A 19,023-nucleotide genomic window follows, 5' to 3' on the forward strand; every position below is an offset into this window, starting at 1 on the left:
ACTTCTGTGACCCAGATGTCATGGAGTGTGGAAAGCCAAGCATCCCGAAACAGAAGGAGATGGCCGCCCACCTGAGTAGAGTCCCCGGGTGAGAATATTCCAGCATGCCAAGGAAATTGTATTGGCTCGAGACTTAGATATTTTGTCCCCCGCTGTTGCAGGATGGGGTTTGCTAAAAAGATGGTCTCATCCTTCCCTGCAGAATACAGGGGGCTGTCTTGGTGATTAGGGCCGCCTGTCGACAAGAATTGACGAAAGGGACGAAATTGAGGAGTCCCATGTTTACCAAATGAGTGACTAGGCCTGAAATGAGGGACAGTGGTGTTTTGCAGCTGTTAGCATTCATAATAACCTTGCCCAAATTGGCCTCCAAAAGGTGAGAAGCCTGAAAACGAAGAGATATCTTGAACATGGGGTCCTACTTCCAGTCACAGAAAATGCAGAATAGTCACAATACCGCTTTCAGCTTGAGCTGAACACCCGGTTGCATCCAAAGCAAAGATATTTGACTGTATGAGTGATCTTGTTGGTCAAGTCTCAAATCCAGCTGGCCCAGGTAGCCACTACCTTGCAACCCAAGTGCCAGCGAATGCTGGGCATAGGCCAGAGCCTGCCACCGCAAAGGCAGACCAGCCATGGACTTAATACGTCTATCCTTTGGACCCTTTTAAGAGGCTACCTCCAGGAAAGGAGGGGTTGCGGTTCTCGATAACCGTGACTGTGGAGAGGTTGAATAGAGAGGTTCCAAGAATGTGAGGATCATAAACGTAGTGCAGCCGAAAGTAGGAGGTGAGGCAGGGAAGCAGTGCCGATGGCAATGTCCTTAGGAGGACCAGCCATAGCAACTCCAACAAGATAGAGGCACCCAGGGGAAAAAAAAGAGAGAGGAATAGGAAGGGGAGGAACCTACCCGGAGAGTGGGAGGCAAGCCAGCACGAGCCTGATTAGCTAGAGAGAAAGGGGCATGGCTACTGGGTACCGGCTAGGCCACAATGAAGCAAGGGACTAATTTAACATCCAAACCTTGCCAGAGACCCGTGGTGGCCCAAGGTGGCCAGAAAGGAAGCCATAAGGCCCCCAAGCTGCATGTTCCCACAGGGACCACCAGCCAACACAAGAGGATGTCTGGGAGTGCAGGAACATGCAAAACAGAAGGAAAAAAAATCATCAGACCCAGTGCAGGACCGCCGAAAGAACGCCGTGAGCCAGCGAAAAAGGCCAAAGCGAGGGACATACTTAGCAGTCCTGAAGAAGCTAGACCAGTGACCAGTGACCAGTGAGCCCCAGACTCATCTTCTGCTGCATGCTATGCGTCACGCTTGTCAAAAAGGCATACGTCTATCCGTTCCGGCTACCAGACCCCCCGACAGCGTCAAGTTACAACGGTTCTGCCATCCCAACAAGAGAGTATACACGCTGACAACTACAGTCTATTCTCGCCGTCGCTTAGTAGGGTGAAACAGAGCGGCCCACCCCTCAGCCAAAAATAAAAACAGGAGAAAACAGGTCTCAGACCAACGTCTGCCATTAAGCTAAACAGAGTAGCTTGGTGCCGGCGAGCCAGGTGTAGCCAACATTTTTTTTTTTTTTACGGTGTATTATTAATGTCAACTTCCAGATGGCGGTAGACTTCATCCCATGGATTATATGTCCCCATTGAAGTGCTTGAAAAATAAAAACTAAATTTACCCAAAAATGTGCCTCTATTTTAACTTTAATGCAACTGAACTTTAATGCCAGACACAATGTATGGGTGTTTTTCTAATCTCGGACAGCCCACATAGGATTTTTAGCAACGTGGTGAATACTTTGGTTTATTTTCTTATACTGATCTTGGGTTACACATCCAGAGCTGCAATCACAGTTCTGCTGGCTGCTATTTGCAATGTACTGGAAACATGTACAGTAGCGGTGACCCCATAGAGCCATGCACCGGAGCGCATTGTATTCTGGAAGATGTTTAGGGGAACACCTAGAGTTCACCAGGCCCCGAACTGAGGCCAGTATCTGTAGTGAACACCATGTAAAGCGGCAGGAGGGAGGAGGGAGAGGAAGCTGCAGGAACACGGACTAGTAAACCGTCCTGCGGCGCACGTGCACCGGACACACCCGTGTGGGTGGCTGAGTACCTCTGTGGCGTACAGGATGTCGATAATTTTGGACAGAACCCCCACGTTCTCGCTTTCATGCTCCTGACATATCAGCTCAATGTCTCGCAGTTTGCTGAAGTAGAAATCTCGCTCCTTCTCCAGTCCGTCCACAGTCAACTTCAGCTCCATCAACTAAACACCCGGGAAACAGAGAGGAGAGACAGTGAATGGCGGGACCGAGGACTCACTCTATAATCAGTATCATCACTACCTCTGGAGCGCGACTTTATCGCTATCTAACAAAGGCACCTTATATCCAAGAGAAGATTATCTTCATGTCACAGTACTGGGATAATACACACAGTGATCTTATAGGGCTAGGGATAATGCACGCAGTGATGTCACAGGAAAGAGATAATACACTATGATGACACAGTACAGAGACAATACACACAGTGATGTCACAGTACAGGGATAATGCACACAGCTATGTCACAGTACAGGGATAATGCACACAGCTATGTCACAGTACAGGGATAATGCACACAGCTATGTCACAGTACAGGGATAATGCACACAGCGATGTCACAGTACAGGGATAATGCACACAGCGATGTCACAGTACAGGGATAATGCACACAGCGATGTCACAGTACAGGGATAATGCACACAGCGATGTCACAGTACAGGGATAATGCACACAGCGATGTCACAGTACAGGGATAATGCACACAGCGATGTCACAGTACAGGGATAATGCACACAGCGATGTCACAGTACAGGGATAATGCACACAGCGATGTCACAGTACAGGGATAATGCACACAGCGATGTCACAGTACAGGGATAATGCACACAGCGATGTCACAGTACAGGGATAATGCACACAGCGATGTCACAGTACAGGGATAATGCACACAGCGATGTCACAGTACAGGGATAATGCACACAGCGATGTCACAGTACAGGGATAATGCACACAGCGATGTCACAGTACAGGGATAATGCACACAGCGATGTCACAGTACAGGGATAATGCACACAGCGATGTCACAGTACAGGGATAATGCACACAGCGATGTCACAGTACAGGGATAATGCACACAGCGATGTCACAGTACAGGGATAATGCACACAGCGATGTCACAGTACAGGGATAATGCACACAGCGATGTCACAGTACAGGGATAATGCACACAGCGATGTCACAGTACAGGGATAATGCACACAGCGATGTCACAGTACAGGGATAATGCACACAGCGATGTCACAGTACAGGGATAATGCACACAGCGATGTCACAGTACAGGGATAATGCACACAGCGATGTCACAGTACAGGGATAATGCACACAGCGATGTCACAGTACAGGGATAATGCACACAGCGATGTCACAGTACAGGGATAATGCACACAGCGATGTCACAGTACAGGGATAATGCACACAGCGATGTCACAGTACAGGGATAATGCACACAGCGATGTCACAGTACAGGGATAATGCACACAGCGATGTCACAGTACAGGGATAATGCACACAGCGATGTCACAGTACAGGGATAATGCACACAGCGATGTCACAGTACAGGGATAATGCACACAGCGATGTCACAGTACAGGGATAATGCACACAGCGATGTCACAGTACAGGGATAATGCACACAGCGATGTCACAGTACAGGGATAATGCACACAGCGATGTCACAGTACAGGGATAATGCACACAGCGATGTCACAGTACAGGGATAATGCACACAGCGATGTCACAGTACAGGGATAATGCACACAGCGATGTCACAGTACAGGGATAATGCACACAGCGATGTCACAGTACAGGGATAATGCACACAGCGATGTCACAGTACAGGGATAATGCACACAGCGATGTCACAGTACAGGGATAATGCACACAGCGATGTCACAGTACAGAGATAATGCACACAGCGATGTCACAGTACAGAGATAATACACACAGCGATGTCACAGTACAGGGATAATACACACAGCGATGTCACAGTACAGGGATAATACACACAGCGATGTCACAGTACAGGGCTAATAAACACAGCGATGTCACAGTACAGGGATAATAAACACAGTGATGTCACAGTACAGGGATAATACACACAGGTATGTCACAGTACAGAGATAATACACACAGCGATGTCACAGTACAGGGATAATACACACAGCGATGTCACAGTACAGGGATAATACACACAGCGATGTCACAGTACAGGGCTAATAAACACAGCGATGTCACAGTACAGGGATAATAAACACAGGTATGTCACAGTACAGGGATAATACACACAGGTATGTCACAGTACAGGGATAATACACACAGGTATGTCACAGTACAGGGATAATACACACAGGTATGTCACAGTACAGGGATAATACACACAGGTATGTCACAGTACAGGGATAATAAACACAGTGATATCACAGTACAGGGATAATAAACACAGTGATGTCACAGTACAGGGATAATACACACAGTGCTGTCACAGTATAGGGATAATACACACAGTGATGTCACAGTACAAAGATAATACACATAGTGATGTCACAGTACAGAGATAATACACACAGTGATGTCACAGTATAGGGATAATACACACAGTGATATCACAGTACAGGGATAATAAACACAGTGATATCACAGTACAGGGATAATACACACAGTGATGTCACAGTACAGGGATAATACACACAGTGATGTCACAGTACAGGGATAATACACACAGTGATGTCACAGTACAGGGATAATACACACAGTGATGTCACAGTACAGGGATAATACACACAGTGATGTCACAGTACAAAGATAATACACATAGTGATGTCACAGTACAGAGATAATACACACAGTGATGTCACAGTACAGGGATAATACACACAGTGATATCACAGTACAGGGATAATAAACACAGTGATGTCACAGTACAGGGATAATACACACAGTGATGTCACAGTACAGGGATAATAAACACAGTGATGTCACAGTACAGGGATAATACACACAGTGCTGTCACAGTATAGGGATAATACACACAGTGATGTCACAGTACAAAGATAATACACATAGTGATGTCACAGTACAGAGATAATACACACAGTGATGTCACAGTATAGGGATAATACACACAGTGATATCACAGTACAGGGATAATAAACACAGTGATATCACAGTACAGGGATAATACACACAGTGATGTCACAGTACAGGGATAATACACACAGTGATGTCACAGTACAGGGATAATACACACAGTGATGTCACAGTACAGGGATAATACACACAGTGATGTCACAGTACAGGGATAATACACACAGTGATGTCACAGTACAAAGATAATACACATAGTGATGTCACAGTACAGAGATAATACACACAGTGATGTCACAGTACAGGGATAATACACACAGTGATATCACAGTACAGGGATAATAAACACAGTGATGTCACAGTACAGGGATAATACACACAGTGATGTCACAGTACAGGGATAATAAACACAGTGATGTCACAGTACAGGGATAATAAACACAGTGATGTCACAGTACAGGGATAATAAACACAGTGATGTCACAGTACAGGGATAATGCACACAGTGATGTCACAGTACAGGGATAATACACACAGTGATGTCACAGTACAGGGATAATAAACACAGTGATATCACAGTACAGGGATAATACACACAGTGATGTCACAGTACAGGGATAATACACACAGGTATGTCACAGTACAGGGATAATACACACAGCTATGTCACAGTACAGGGATAATACACACAGCTATGTCACAGTACAGGGATAATACACACAGCGATGTCACAGTACAGGGATAATAAACACAGTGATATCACAGTACAGGGATAATAAACACAGTGATGTCACAGTACAGGGATAATACACACAGTGCTGTCACAGTATAGGGATAATACACACAGTGATGTCACAGTACAAAGATAATACACATAGTGATGTCACAGTACAGAGATAATACACACAGTGATGTCACAGTACAGAGATAATACACACAGTGATATCACAGTACAGGGATAATACACACAGTGATATCACAGTACAGGGATAATACACACAGTGATATCACAGTACAGGGATAATAAACACAGTGATGTCACAGTACAGGGATAATACACACAGTGATGTCACAGTACAGGGATAATACACACAGGTATGTCACAGTACAGGGATAATACACACAGCTATGTCACAGTACAGGGATATTGTCTATGATCGAATAGCAATAAACAGAAATAAAAGAAATATACCGTATTTTTCGGACTATAAGATGCACTTTTCCTCCAAAATTTTGGAGGAAAATGGGGGGTGCGTCTTATGGTCCGAATGTTGGGGGGGGTGTATATTTATGTGTGGTGTGGGGAGCAGTGAATATTCATGCTCCTTAATAGCGGTATGCAGTGTAGCCGCTGTGCCCGCTGCTCTTTTATAGCAGCACACAGTGTAGCCGCGCTGCGGCTCCTGCTGCTGCCGGAATCGCCTGTGCCCGCTGGTAAAGGGCATGAATATTAAACCTCTCTCCACGCCCATGGGTGTGGGGAGGGGTGAATATTTATGCCCTTTAATAAGCGGGCACACGAGATAGCCGGCAGCAGCAGGAGCCGCGCTGCGCTCCGCTGTGTGCTGGCTATGAAGGAGAATGAAGGAGAATGAAGTCACTGCTCCCCGCGCACACAGACCCGGCGTGGGGAGCAGTGACTTCCGGCAGCTGATCTCTCCTTGTGAGCCGCGCATGGCAGTGACGTCATGCGCGGCTCACATGGAGAGATCAGTGCGGGCAGACCGGACGCAGCGCTGGAGGAGAGAGAAGAAAGGTGAGTAGGAGTGTTTATTTTTTTTTAATGTGCAGCTTAATGGGGGTTAGGGGTGCCATGCATACTAGGATAAGGATGAGGGGGCCATACATACCAGGATAGGGATGAGGGGTGCCATGCATACCAGGACAGGGATTAAGGGTGCCATGCATACCAGACAGGGATTAGGGGTGCCATGCATACCAGGACAGGGATTAGGGGTGCCATGCATACCAGGATTGGGGATGAGGGGTGCCATGCATACCAGGACAGGGATGAGAGGTGCCATGCATACCAGGATAGGGATGAGGGGTGCCATGCATACCAGGACAGGGATTAGGGGTGCCATGCATACTAGGACAGGGATTAGGGGTGCCATGCATACCAGGACAGGGATTAGGGGTGCCATGCATACCAGGACAGGGATTAGGGGTGCCAAGCATACCAGGAAAGGGATTAGGGGTGCCATGCATACCAGGACAGGGATTAGGGGTGCCATGCATACCAGGACAGGGATTAGGGGTGCCATGCATACCAGGACAGGGATTAGGGGTGCCATGCATACCAGGACAGGGATTAGGGGTGCCATGCATACTAGGACAGGGATTAGGGGTGCCATGCATACCAGGACAGGGATTAGGGGTGCCATGCAAACTAGGACAGGGATTAGGGGTGCCATGCATACCAGGACAGGGATTAGGGGTGCCAAGCATACCAGGACAGGGATGAGGGGTGCCATGCATACCAGGACAGGGATGAGGGGTGCCATGCATACCAGGATAGGGATGATGGGTGCCATGCATACCAGGATAGGGATGATGGGTGCCTGCATACCAGGACAGGGAAGAGGGGTGCCATGCATACCAGGACAGGGAAGAGGGGTGCCATGCATACCAGGACAGGGATGAGGGGTTCCATACATACCAGGACAGGGAAGAGGGGTGCCATGCATACCAGGACAGGGATGAGGGGTGCCATGCATACCAGGACAGGGATGAGGGGTGCCATGCATACCAGGACAGGGATGAGGGGTGCCATGCATACCAGGACAGGGATGAGGGGTTCCATACATACCAGGACAGGGATTAGGGGTGCCATGCATACCAGGATGGGGATTAGGGGTGTCATGCATACCAGGATAAGGATGAGGGGTGCCATGCATACCAGGATAAGGATGAGGGGTGCCATGCATACCAGGATGGGGATGGGGACCACATATAAAAGAAAGGGGGGCGGCATATATACCAGGATGGGGGATATTGTCAGAATTGGGGGACATTACCGCTATACCAGTGTCAGCAGAAGACCCCCTCCCCCTTAAAAGTGCATCATGACCACATTTTTTGCATAAATTTTTATTTTTTTATTTTCCTCCTCTAAAACCTAGGTGCGTCTTAGTCCGAAAAATACGGTAAGCAGAAATAAATGAATGCTGGTAAAGCTTCTACTATCAGAAAGGTGGAGAGCAGGCAGGGAGCGGAGCGGAGCTCAGCAGGCAGGGAGCGGAGCGGAGCTCAGCAGGCAGGGAGCGGAGCGGAGCTCAGCAGGCAGGGAGCGGAGCGGAGCTCAGCAGGCAGGGAGCGGAGCGGAGCTCAGCAGGCAGGGAGCGGAGCGGAGCTCAGCAGGCAGGGAGCGGAGCTCAGCAGGCAGGGAGCGGAGCGGAGCTCAGCAGGCAGGGAGCGGAGCGGAGCTCAGCAGGCAGGGAGCGGAGCGGAGCTCAGCAGGCAGGGAGCGGAGCGGTGCTCAGCAGGTGGGAATACAACACTATAGGACATTACAGATGATGATGGAGGATGATGAGCAGCAGAAGACAGCATGTATCTCAGAAAAGGAAACACAAGTATTCCGACAGGTGAAGAGGAAGGACAGCCACACTGCAGACTGTCCGACTAGGAGACGGGGGGGCCCTGTGTGACCAGCACCACGCTCACCTGCTGATTCAGCTCCGTTATCTGTGAGTCCAGTTCGCTGCCACCGTTCCTGGTGATGGGTGGGTTTCTCTTGATAGGGTGAGTCGAGTTCTGTAATCGCGCTGGAGGCTGCATGGTCTTAGGACCTGTGGGAGACGTTCTCTGAGGGACTGCAAAAAATGGAAAGGGGAGACCAATATATGGTGCCCACCAGATGGAAAACTCAGGTGGGATCGTCACTCTGGCCATTCACCTTGGGATCTATCTCCAGCATCGCTGACATCGCTATCAGCCTCCAGCACCACAGACATCGCTATCAGCCTCCAGCACCACAGACATCGCTATCAGCCTCCAGCACCACAGACATCGCTATCAGCCTCCAGCACCACAGACATCGCTATCAGCCTCCAGCACCACAGACATCGCTATCAGCCTCCAGCACCACAGACATCGCTATCAGCCTCCAGCACCACAGACATCGCCATCAGCCTCCAGCACCACAGACATCGCCATCAGCCTCCAGCACCACAGACATCGCCATCAGCCTCCAGCACCACAGACATCGCCATCAGCCTCCAGCACCACAGACATCGCCATCAGCCTCCAGCACCACAGACATCGCTATCAGCCTCCAGCACCACAGACATCGCCATCGGCCTCCAGCACCACAGACATCGCCATCGGCCTCCAGCACCACAGACATCGCTATCGGCCTCCAGCACCACAGACATCGCCATCAGCCTCCAGCACCACAGACATCGCCATCAGCCTCCAGCACCACAGACATCGCCATCAGCCTCCAGCACCACAGACATCGCTATCGGCCTCCAGCATCGCTGACATCGCTATCGGCCTCCAGCATCGCTGACATCGCTATCGGCCTCCAGCACCACAGACATCGCTATCGGCCTCCAGCACCACAGACATCGCCATCGGCCTCCAGCACCACAGACATCGCCATCGGCCTCCAGCACCACAGACATCGCTATCGGCCTCCAGCACCACAGACATCGCCATCAGCCTCCAGCACCACAGACATCGCCATCAGCCTCCAGCACCACAGACATCGCCATCAGCCTCCAGCACCACAGACATCGCTATCGGCCTCCAGCATCGCTGACATCGCTATCGGCCTCCAGCATCGCTGACATCGCTATCGGCCTCCAGCACCACAGACATCGCTATCGGCCTCCAGCACCACAGACATCGCTATCAGCCTCCAGCACCACAGACATCGCTATCGGCCTCCAGCACCACAGACATCGCTATCGGCCTCCAGCACCACAGACATCGCTATCGGCCTCCAGCACCACAGACATCGCTATCAGCCTCCAGCACCACAGACATCGCTATCAGCCTCCAGCACCACAGACATCGCTATCAGCCTCCAGCACCACAGACATCGCTATCAGCCTCCAGCACCACAGACATCGCTATCAGCCTCCAGCACCACAGACATCGCTATCAGCCTCCAGCACCACAGACATCGCTATCAGCCTCCAGCACCACAGACATCGCTATCAGCCTCCAGCACCACAGACATCGCTATCAGCCTCCAGCACCACAGACATCGCTATCAGCCTCCAGCACCACAGACATCGCTATCAGCCTCCAGCACCACAGACATCGCTATCAGCCTCCAGCACCACAGACATCGCTATCAGCCTCCAGCACCACAGACATCGCTATCAGCCTCCAGCACCACAGACATCGCTATCAGCCTCCAGCACCATAGACATCGCCATCAGCCTCCAGCACCACAGACATCGCTATCAGCCTCCAGCTCCACAGACATCGCCATCAGCCTCCAGCACCACAGACATCGCTATCGGCCTCCAGCACCACAGACATCGCTATCAGCCTCCAGCACCACAGACATCGCTATCAGCCTCCAGCACCACAGACATCGCCATCAGCCTCCAGCACCACAGACATCGCTATCAGCCTCCAGCACCACAGACATCGCTATCAGCCTCCAGCACCACAGACATCGCTATCAGCCTCCAGCACCACAGACATCGCTATCGGCCTCCAGCATCACAGACATCGCTATCAGCCTCCAGCTCCACACACATCGCTATCAGCCTCCAGCACCACAGACATCGCTATCGGCCTCCAGCATCACAGACATCGCTATCAGCCTCCAGCTCCACACACATCGCTATCAGCCTCCAGCTCCACACACATCGCTATCGGCCTCCAGCACCACAGACATCGCTATCAGCCTCCAGCACCACAGACATCGCTATCAGCCTCCAGCACCACAGACATCGCTATCGGCCTCCAGCACCACAGACATCGCTATCGGCCTCCAGCATCACAGACATCGCTATCGGCCTCCAGCATCACAGACATCGCTATCGGCCTCCAGCACCACAGTCATCACTATCAGCCTCCAGCACCACACACATCGCCATCAGCCTCCAGCACCACAGATATCGCTATTGGCCACTAGTGTACCTGATGAGATGATGGTCTTCTTTGGTTTGTTGAAGACCTGGTCTCCTGGGTTGGGTGGGGGCGCCACATCCTGCCCTTGTCTCGCCAGCATAGGGTCATACTCTTTTCCATCATAGTTGGCATCGAAGAATTTCTTGAACCACTGGACAAACTCAAAATTGTCCTGGAACTTCCCCTTCACTAAACGTTCTACAGGGATGATCTGGAAAACAAAGAATCTATATCTGAGTGGCCAGATAGCAAAAACATGCTGAGAAGAATTACATTTTTTTTTTACCCAAATTTCTCACTTCACAAAAGATAGAAAATGGACAATACCCAATATGTGGTCAGAAACTCTTGTTTGGGCGCACGGAGGGGTTGTAGGAGAAGGAGCGCTATTAGACTTTTGGAGCAAAATTTTGCTAGAAAAGATTGCAGGCGCCATGTCACATTAGGAGAGCCCCCGAGGTGCAATAGCAGAAACCCCCCACAAATTACACCATTTTGGAATCTAACCCCCTCAAGCAATTCACCTAGGGCTGTGATGAGCATTTTAACCCACATATGAATTGCATAACATTAGGCTGTGAAAAAGAAAAATTACATTTTTTCCATTTTTCCACTAAAATGCTGCATTATCCCCAATTTTTTAATTGAAAGAGAAAGAAAATGGCTCCATAATTATTTGTTTACTTTTTTACACAATTTCTCCTGAATGTGGCAACACTCCACGTGTGACTGTACGGTGCTGTGTGGATACAGGAAAGGAATCGGGAGGGAGGGAATCAGGAGGGAAGGAATCGAGAGGGAAGGAATCGGGAGGGAAGGAATCGAGAGGGAAGGAATCGAGAGGGAAGGAATCGAGAGGGAAGGAATCGAGAGGGAAGGAATCGAGAGGGAAGGAATCGAGAGGGAAGGAATCGAGAGGGAAGGAATCGAGAGGGAAGGAATCGAGAGGGAAGGAATCGAGAGGGAAGGAATCGAGAGGGAAGGAATCGAGAGGGAAGGAGTCGAGAGGGAAGGAATCGAGAGGGAAGGAATCGAGAGGGAAGGAATCGAGAGGGAAGGAATCGAGAGGGAAGGAATCCAGAGGGAAGGAATCCAGAGGGAAGGAATCCAGAGGGAAGGAATCCAGAGGGAAGGAATCCAGAGGGAAGGAATCCAGAGGGAAGGAATCCAGAGGGAAGGAATCCAGAGGGAAGGAATCCAGAGGGAAGGAGCGCTATGTGACTTTTGGAACTTAGATTTCCCTAGAACAGTTTGCAGAGCCGCTAAGTGCCAGAACAGCAGAAACCCCCTCATCTGACACAATCAGCAGAAACCCCCTCATCTGACACAATCATGGAAATTACACACCTCTGGGAATTCAGCTACAGGTGTAGTGACAATTTTGACCCCACATGTGGTTTCTGGAAATATGCACAGTGAAAATTACAAATATGCCACTGTAGTGCCCCATACATTGTAGTGCCCCATACATTGTAGTGCCCCGTACATTGTAGTGCCCCGTACATTGCAGTGCCCCGTACATTGCAGTGCCCCGTACATTGCAGTGCCCCGTACATTGCAGTGCCCCGTACATTGCAGTGCCCCGTACATTGCAGTGCCCCGTACATTGCAGTGCCCCGTACATTGCAGTGCCCCGTACACTGCAGTGCCCCGTACACTGCAGTGCCCCGTACACTGCAGTGCCCCGTACATTGCAGTGCCCCGTACATTGCAGTGCCCCGTACATTGCAGTGCCCCGTACATTGCAGTGCCCTATACATTGTAATGTCCTACACATTGTAGTTCCCAAACATTATAGTGCCCCATCCATTGTAGTGCTCATACATTGTAGAACCCCATAAATTGTAGTGCCTCATACAGTATAGTGCCTCATACAGTATAGTGCCTCATACAGTATAGTGCCCGTAAATTGCAGTGCCCCATACTTCGCAGTGCCCCATACTTCGCAGTGCCCCATACTTCGCAGTGCCCCATACTTCGCAGTGCCCCATACTTCGCAGTGCCCCATACTTCGCAGTGCCCCATACTTCGCAGTGCCCCATACTTCGCAGTGCCCCATACTTCGCAGTGCCCCATACTTCGCAGTGCCCCATACTTCGCAGTGCCCCATACTTCGCAGTGCCCCATACTTCGCAGTGCCCCATACTTCGCAGTGCCCCATACTTCGCAGTGCCCCATACTTCGCAGTGCCCCATACATTCCAGTGCCCCATACATTCCAGTGCCCCATACATTCCAGTGCCCCCCCCATACATTGCAGGCCCCATACATTGCAGTGCCCCATACATTCCAGTGCCCCATACATTGCAATGCCCCATACATTCCAGTGCCCCATACATTCCAGTGCCCCATACATTCCAGTGCCCCATACATTCCAGTGCCCCATACATTCCAGTGCCCCATACATTCCAGTGCCCCATACATTCCAGTGCCCCATACATTCCAGTGCCCCATACATTGCAGTGCCCCATACATTGCAGTGCCCCATACATTGCAGTGCCCCATACATTGCAGTGCCCCATACATTGCAGTGCCCCATACATTGCAGCCCCCATACATTGCAGCCGCCATACATTGCAGCCCCCATATATTGCAGTGCCCCATACATTGCAGTGCCCATACATTGCAGTGCCCATACATTGCAGTGCCCATACATTGCAGTGCCCCATACATTCCAGTGCCCCATACATTCCAGTGCCCCATACATTCCAGTGCCCCATACATTCCAGTGCCCCATACATTGCAGTGCCCCATACATTCCAGTGCCCCATACATTGCAGTGCCCCATACATTGCAGTGCCCCATACATTGCAGCCCCCATACACTGCAGTGCCCATACATTGCAGTGCCCATACATTGCAGTGCCCCATACATTGCAGTGCCCATACATTGCAGTGGCCATACATTGCAGTGCCCCATACATTGCAGCCCCCATACATTGCAGTGCCCATACATTCCAGTGCCCCATACATTCCAGTGCCCCATACATTCCAGTGCCCCATACATTCCAGTGCCCCATACATTCCAGTGCCCCATACATTGCAGTGCCCCATACATTGCAGTGCCCCATACATTGCAGCCCCCATACACTGCAGTGCCCATACATTGCAGTGCCCATACATTGCAGTGCCCATACATTGCAGTGCCCCATACATTGCAGTGCCCATACATTGTAGTGCCCCATACATTGCAGTGCCCCATACATTGCAGTGCCCCATACATTGCAGTGCCCCATACATTGCAGTGCCCCATACATTGCAGTGCCCCATACATTCCAATGCCCCATACATTGCTGCCCCCATGCATTGCAGTCCCCATACATTGCAGTGCCCCATACATTGTAGTGCCCCATACATTGCAGTGTCCATACATTGCAGTGCCCCATACATTGCAGTGCCCCATACATTGCAGTGCCCCATACATTGCAGTGTCCATACATTGCAGTGCCCCATACATTGCAGTGCCCCATACATTGTAGTGCCCATACATTGTAGTGCCCCATACATTGCAGTGTCCATACATTGCAGTGCCCCATACATTGCAGTGCCCATACATTGTAGTGCCAATACATTGTAGTGCCCATACATTGCAGTGTCCATACATTGTAGTGCCCCATACATTGCAGTGTCCATACATTCCAGTGCCTCATACATTGCAGTGTCCATACATTGCAGTGTCCACACATTGCAGTGTCCATACATTGCAGTGTCCATACATTGCAGTGCCTCATACATTGCAGTGTCCATACATTGTAGTGCCCCATACATTGCAGTGTCCATACATGACAGTGTCCATACATTGTAGTGCCCCATACATTGCAGTGCCCCATACATTGCAGTGCCCCATACATTGCAGTGCCCATACATGGCAGTGTCCATACATGGCAGTGCCCCATACATTGCAGTGCCCATACATTGCAGTGCCCATACATTGCAGTGCCCATACATTGTAGTGCCCCATACATTGCAGTGTCCATACATTGCAGTGTCCATACATGGCAGTGTCCATACATTGCAGTGCCCCATACATTGCAGCCCCCATACATTGCAGTGCCCCATACATTCCAGTGCCCCATACACTGCAGCCCCCATACACTGCAGCCCCCATACATTGCAGTGCCCCCCATACATTGCAGTGCCCATACATTGCAGTGCCCCATACATTCCAGTGCCCCATACATTGCAGCCCCCATACACTGCAGCTCCCATACACTGCAGCCCCCATATACACTGCAGCCCCCATACACTGCAGCCCCCATACATTCCAGTGCCCCATACATTGCAAAGCCCAGCTTGTGATTCAAGAGGCACGCACCTCAAAGTGAGGTGGGTCTCCCCACAACAATAATGCCAAACATGTGCACACCAACCGCGGTTCAGGCACATTGTGGGGCTTAGAAGGGAGGGCAGCATTTGGATTTGGGAGCACACATTGCACTGGAATTCTTTTGGTGGGAGCCATGGCACTTTTCAAGAGCCTTTGTGCTACAAGTTACGCAGAAATATATATTTCCATTAACAGATGATGGACCTGAGTTTTTTGGGGTTCAGCTGAAAATTTTATTGGTGGCATTTTAGGGCACATAACATTTTGGATCAGTTTTAGGGTTCAAGACACGTTTATCCTGTGCTCTATGCTGAGCACTTAAAGCTGCGGACAAAACTGTTGGTACCTTCTGATAAAGCAAGAAAACCCGACACCGGTCACTGAAATCCCAGAAAAGGACACAAGAAATGTACTGAATATCATTAATAATGGGAATCAGACAAATTCCCCGGCCCAGACAAGAATGATGGTGTCGGGGACACATGAGCTGCTGGTGTCGGGGGAGCACATGAGCGGCTGGTGTCGGGGGAGCACATGAGCGGCTGGTGTCGGGGGAGCACATGAGCGGCTGGTGTCGGGGGAGCACATGAGCTGCCGGTGTCGGGGGAGCACATGAGCTGCCGGTGTCGGGGGAGCACATGAGCTGCCGGTGTCGGGAGCACATGAGCTGCCGGTGTCGGAGGAGCACATGAGCTGCTGGTGTCGGGGGAGCACATGAGCTGCTGGTGTCGGAGGAGCACATGAGCTGCCCGTGTCGGGGGAGCACATGAGCTGCCCGTGTCGGGGGAGCACATGAGCTGCCCGTGTCGGGGGAGCACATGAGCTGCCCGTGTCGGGGGCACACGAGCTGCCGGTGTCGGGGGGAGCACATGAGCTGCAGGTGTCGGGGGGAGCACATGAGCTGCAGGTGTCGGGGGGAGCACATGAGCTGCAGGTGTCGGGGGGAGCACATGAGCTGCAGGTGTCGGGGGGAGCACATGAGCTGCAGGTGTCGGGGGGAGCACATGAGCTGCAGGTGTCGGGGGGAGCACATGAGCTGCAGGTGTCGGGGGGAGCACATGAGCTGCAGGTGTCGGGGGGAGCACATGAGCTGCAGGTGTCGGGGGGAGCACATGAGCTGCTGGTGTCGGGGGGAGCACATGAGCTGCCGGTGTCGGGGGAGCACATGAGCTGCCGGTGTCGGGGGAGCACATGAGCTGCCGGTGTCGGGGGAGCACATGAGCTGCCGGTGTCAGAGGAGCACATGAGCTGCTGGTGTCAGAGGAGCACATGAGCTGCCGGTGTCGGGGGAACATGAGCTGCCGGTGTCGGGGGAGCACATGAGCTGCTGGTGTCGGGGGAGCACATGAGCTGCTGGTGTCGGGGGAGCACATGAGCTGCTGGTGTCGGGGGAGCACATGAGCTGCTGGTGTCGGGGGAGCACATGAGCTGCTGGTGTCGGGGGAGCACATGAGCTGCTGGTGTCGGGGGAGCACATGAGCTGCCGGTGTCGGAGGAGCACATGAGCTGCCGGTGTCGGGGGAGCACATGAGCTGCCTGTGTCGGGGGGAGCACATGAGCTGCAGGTGTCGGGGGGAGCACATGAGCTGCTGGTGTCGGGGGGAGCACATGAGCTGCTGGTGTCGGGGGGAGCACATGAGCTGCTGGTGTCGGGGGAGCACATGAGCTGCCGGTGTCGGGGGAGCACATGAGCTGCCGGTGTCGGGGGAGCACATGAGCTGCCGGTGTCGGGGGAGCACATGAGCTGCCGGTGTCAGAGGAGCACATGAGCTGCCCGTGTCGGGGGAGCACATGAGCTGCCCGTGTCGGGGGAGCACATGAGCTGCCAGTGTCGGGGGCACACGAGCTGCAGGTGTCGGGGGGAGCACATGAGCTGCAGGTGTCGGGGGGAGCACATGAGCTGCTGGTGTCGGGGGGAGCACATGAGCTGCCGGTGTCGGGGGAGCACATGAGCTGCCGGTGTCGGGGGAGCACATGAGCTGCCGGTGTCGGGGGAGCACATGAGCTGCCGGTGTCGGGGGAGCACATGAGCTGCTGGTGTCAGGGGAGCACATGAGCTGCCCGTGTCGGGGGAGCACATGAGCTGCCCGTGTCGGGGGAGCACATGAGCTGCCCGTGTCGGGGGAGCACATGAGCTGCAGGTGTCAGGGGGAGCACATGAGCTGCTGGTGTCAGGGGGAGCACACGAGCTGCTGGTGTCGGGGGCACACGAGCTGCTGGTGTCGGGGGCACACGAGCTGCTGGTGTCGGGGGCACACGAGCTGCTGGTGTCGGGGGCACACGAGCTGCTGGTGTCGGGGGCACACGAGCTGCTGGTGTCGGGGGCACACGAGCTGCTGGTGTCGGGGGCACACGAGCTGCAGGTGTCGGGGGCACACGAGCTGCTGGTGTCGGGGGCAGCACATGAGCTGCTGGTGTCGGGGGCAGCACATGAGCGGCTGGTGTCGGGGGCACACATGAGCGGCTGGTGTCGGGGGCACACATGAGCGGCTGGTGTCGGGGGCAGCACATGAGCTGCTGGTGTCGGGGGCACACATGAGCGGCTGGTGTCGGGGGAGCACAAGAGCGGCTGGTGTCGGGGGAGCACATGAGCGGCTGGTGTCGGGGGCACATGAGCTGCTGGTGTCGGGGGCACATGAGCTGCAGGTGTCGGGGGGAGCACATGAGCTGCTGGTGTCGGGGGCACATGAGCTCCTGGTGTCGGGGGCACATGAGCTGCCGGTGTCGGGGGGAGCACATGAGCTGCCGGTGTCGGGGGAGCACAGGAGCTGCCGGTGTCGGGGGCACATGAGCTGCAGGTGTCGGGGGGAGCACATGAGCTGCCGCTGTCAGAGAAGCACATGTAAATGCGGTATATACGCCGTACCTTGTCCACGCCCATCTTCTTGAAGGCGGCCTGCAGGACCTTGAAGTTGTGGATGAACTCGTGCTCCAGTTTCGCCTGGAATTTCACTTTCTTCAGTAAGATGCATCCGGGGAAGAGCATGTCCATGAACTGACAGTAGGCGGCCCCTGCAGAGACACGACCGGGGGTGAGGAGACGCCACCGAGGGGGATGGAAACGCCACCGAGGGGGATGGAAACGCCACCGAGGGGGATGGAAACGCCACCGAGGGGGATGGAAACGCCACCGAGGGGGATGGAAACGCCACCGAGGGGGATGGAAACGCCACCGAGGGGGATGGAAACGCCACCGAGGGGGTTGAGACGCCACCGAGGGGGATGAGACGCCACCGAGGGGGATGAGACGTGACCAGGGGTGAGGAGATGCCACAGAGGGGGATGGAGACGCCACAGAGGGGGATGGAGACGCCACAGAGGGGGAGGTGACGCCACAGAGGGGGAGGTGACGCCACAGAGGGGGACGGAGACGCCACCGAGGGGGACGGAGACGCCACCG

The 19,023-nt window shown here is 52.7% G+C and overlaps 1 protein-coding gene across 4 annotated transcripts in view; it reads right to left on the reverse strand.

Moving 5' to 3' along the window:
• The window catches only part of MAPRE3 (microtubule associated protein RP/EB family member 3), a 274,713-nt gene that overhangs the window by 18,402 nt on the left and 237,288 nt on the right, over window positions 1–19,023 (reverse strand). For all 4 annotated transcript variants that reach the window (XM_073673650.1, XM_073673652.1, XM_073673649.1 and 1 more), the window contains 4 exons: window positions 18,490–18,635; window positions 11,308–11,509; window positions 8,869–9,017; window positions 2,130–2,282 (listed from right to left, as the gene is read on the reverse strand). In XM_073673650.1, the coding sequence (XP_073529751.1) occupies window positions 2,130–2,282; window positions 8,869–9,017; window positions 11,308–11,509; window positions 18,490–18,635 (650 nt within the window). The remainder of the gene's footprint in view (window positions 1–2,129; window positions 2,283–8,868; window positions 9,018–11,307; window positions 11,510–18,489; window positions 18,636–19,023) is intronic.

Source organism: Phyllobates terribilis, unplaced genomic scaffold (genome assembly GCF_046119375.1).
Source record: "Phyllobates terribilis strain yellow unplaced genomic scaffold, ASM4611937v1 Scaffold_3__8_contigs__length_932513732, whole genome shotgun sequence".
NCBI classification, from domain to species: domain Eukaryota; kingdom Metazoa; phylum Chordata; class Amphibia; order Anura; family Dendrobatidae; genus Phyllobates; species Phyllobates terribilis.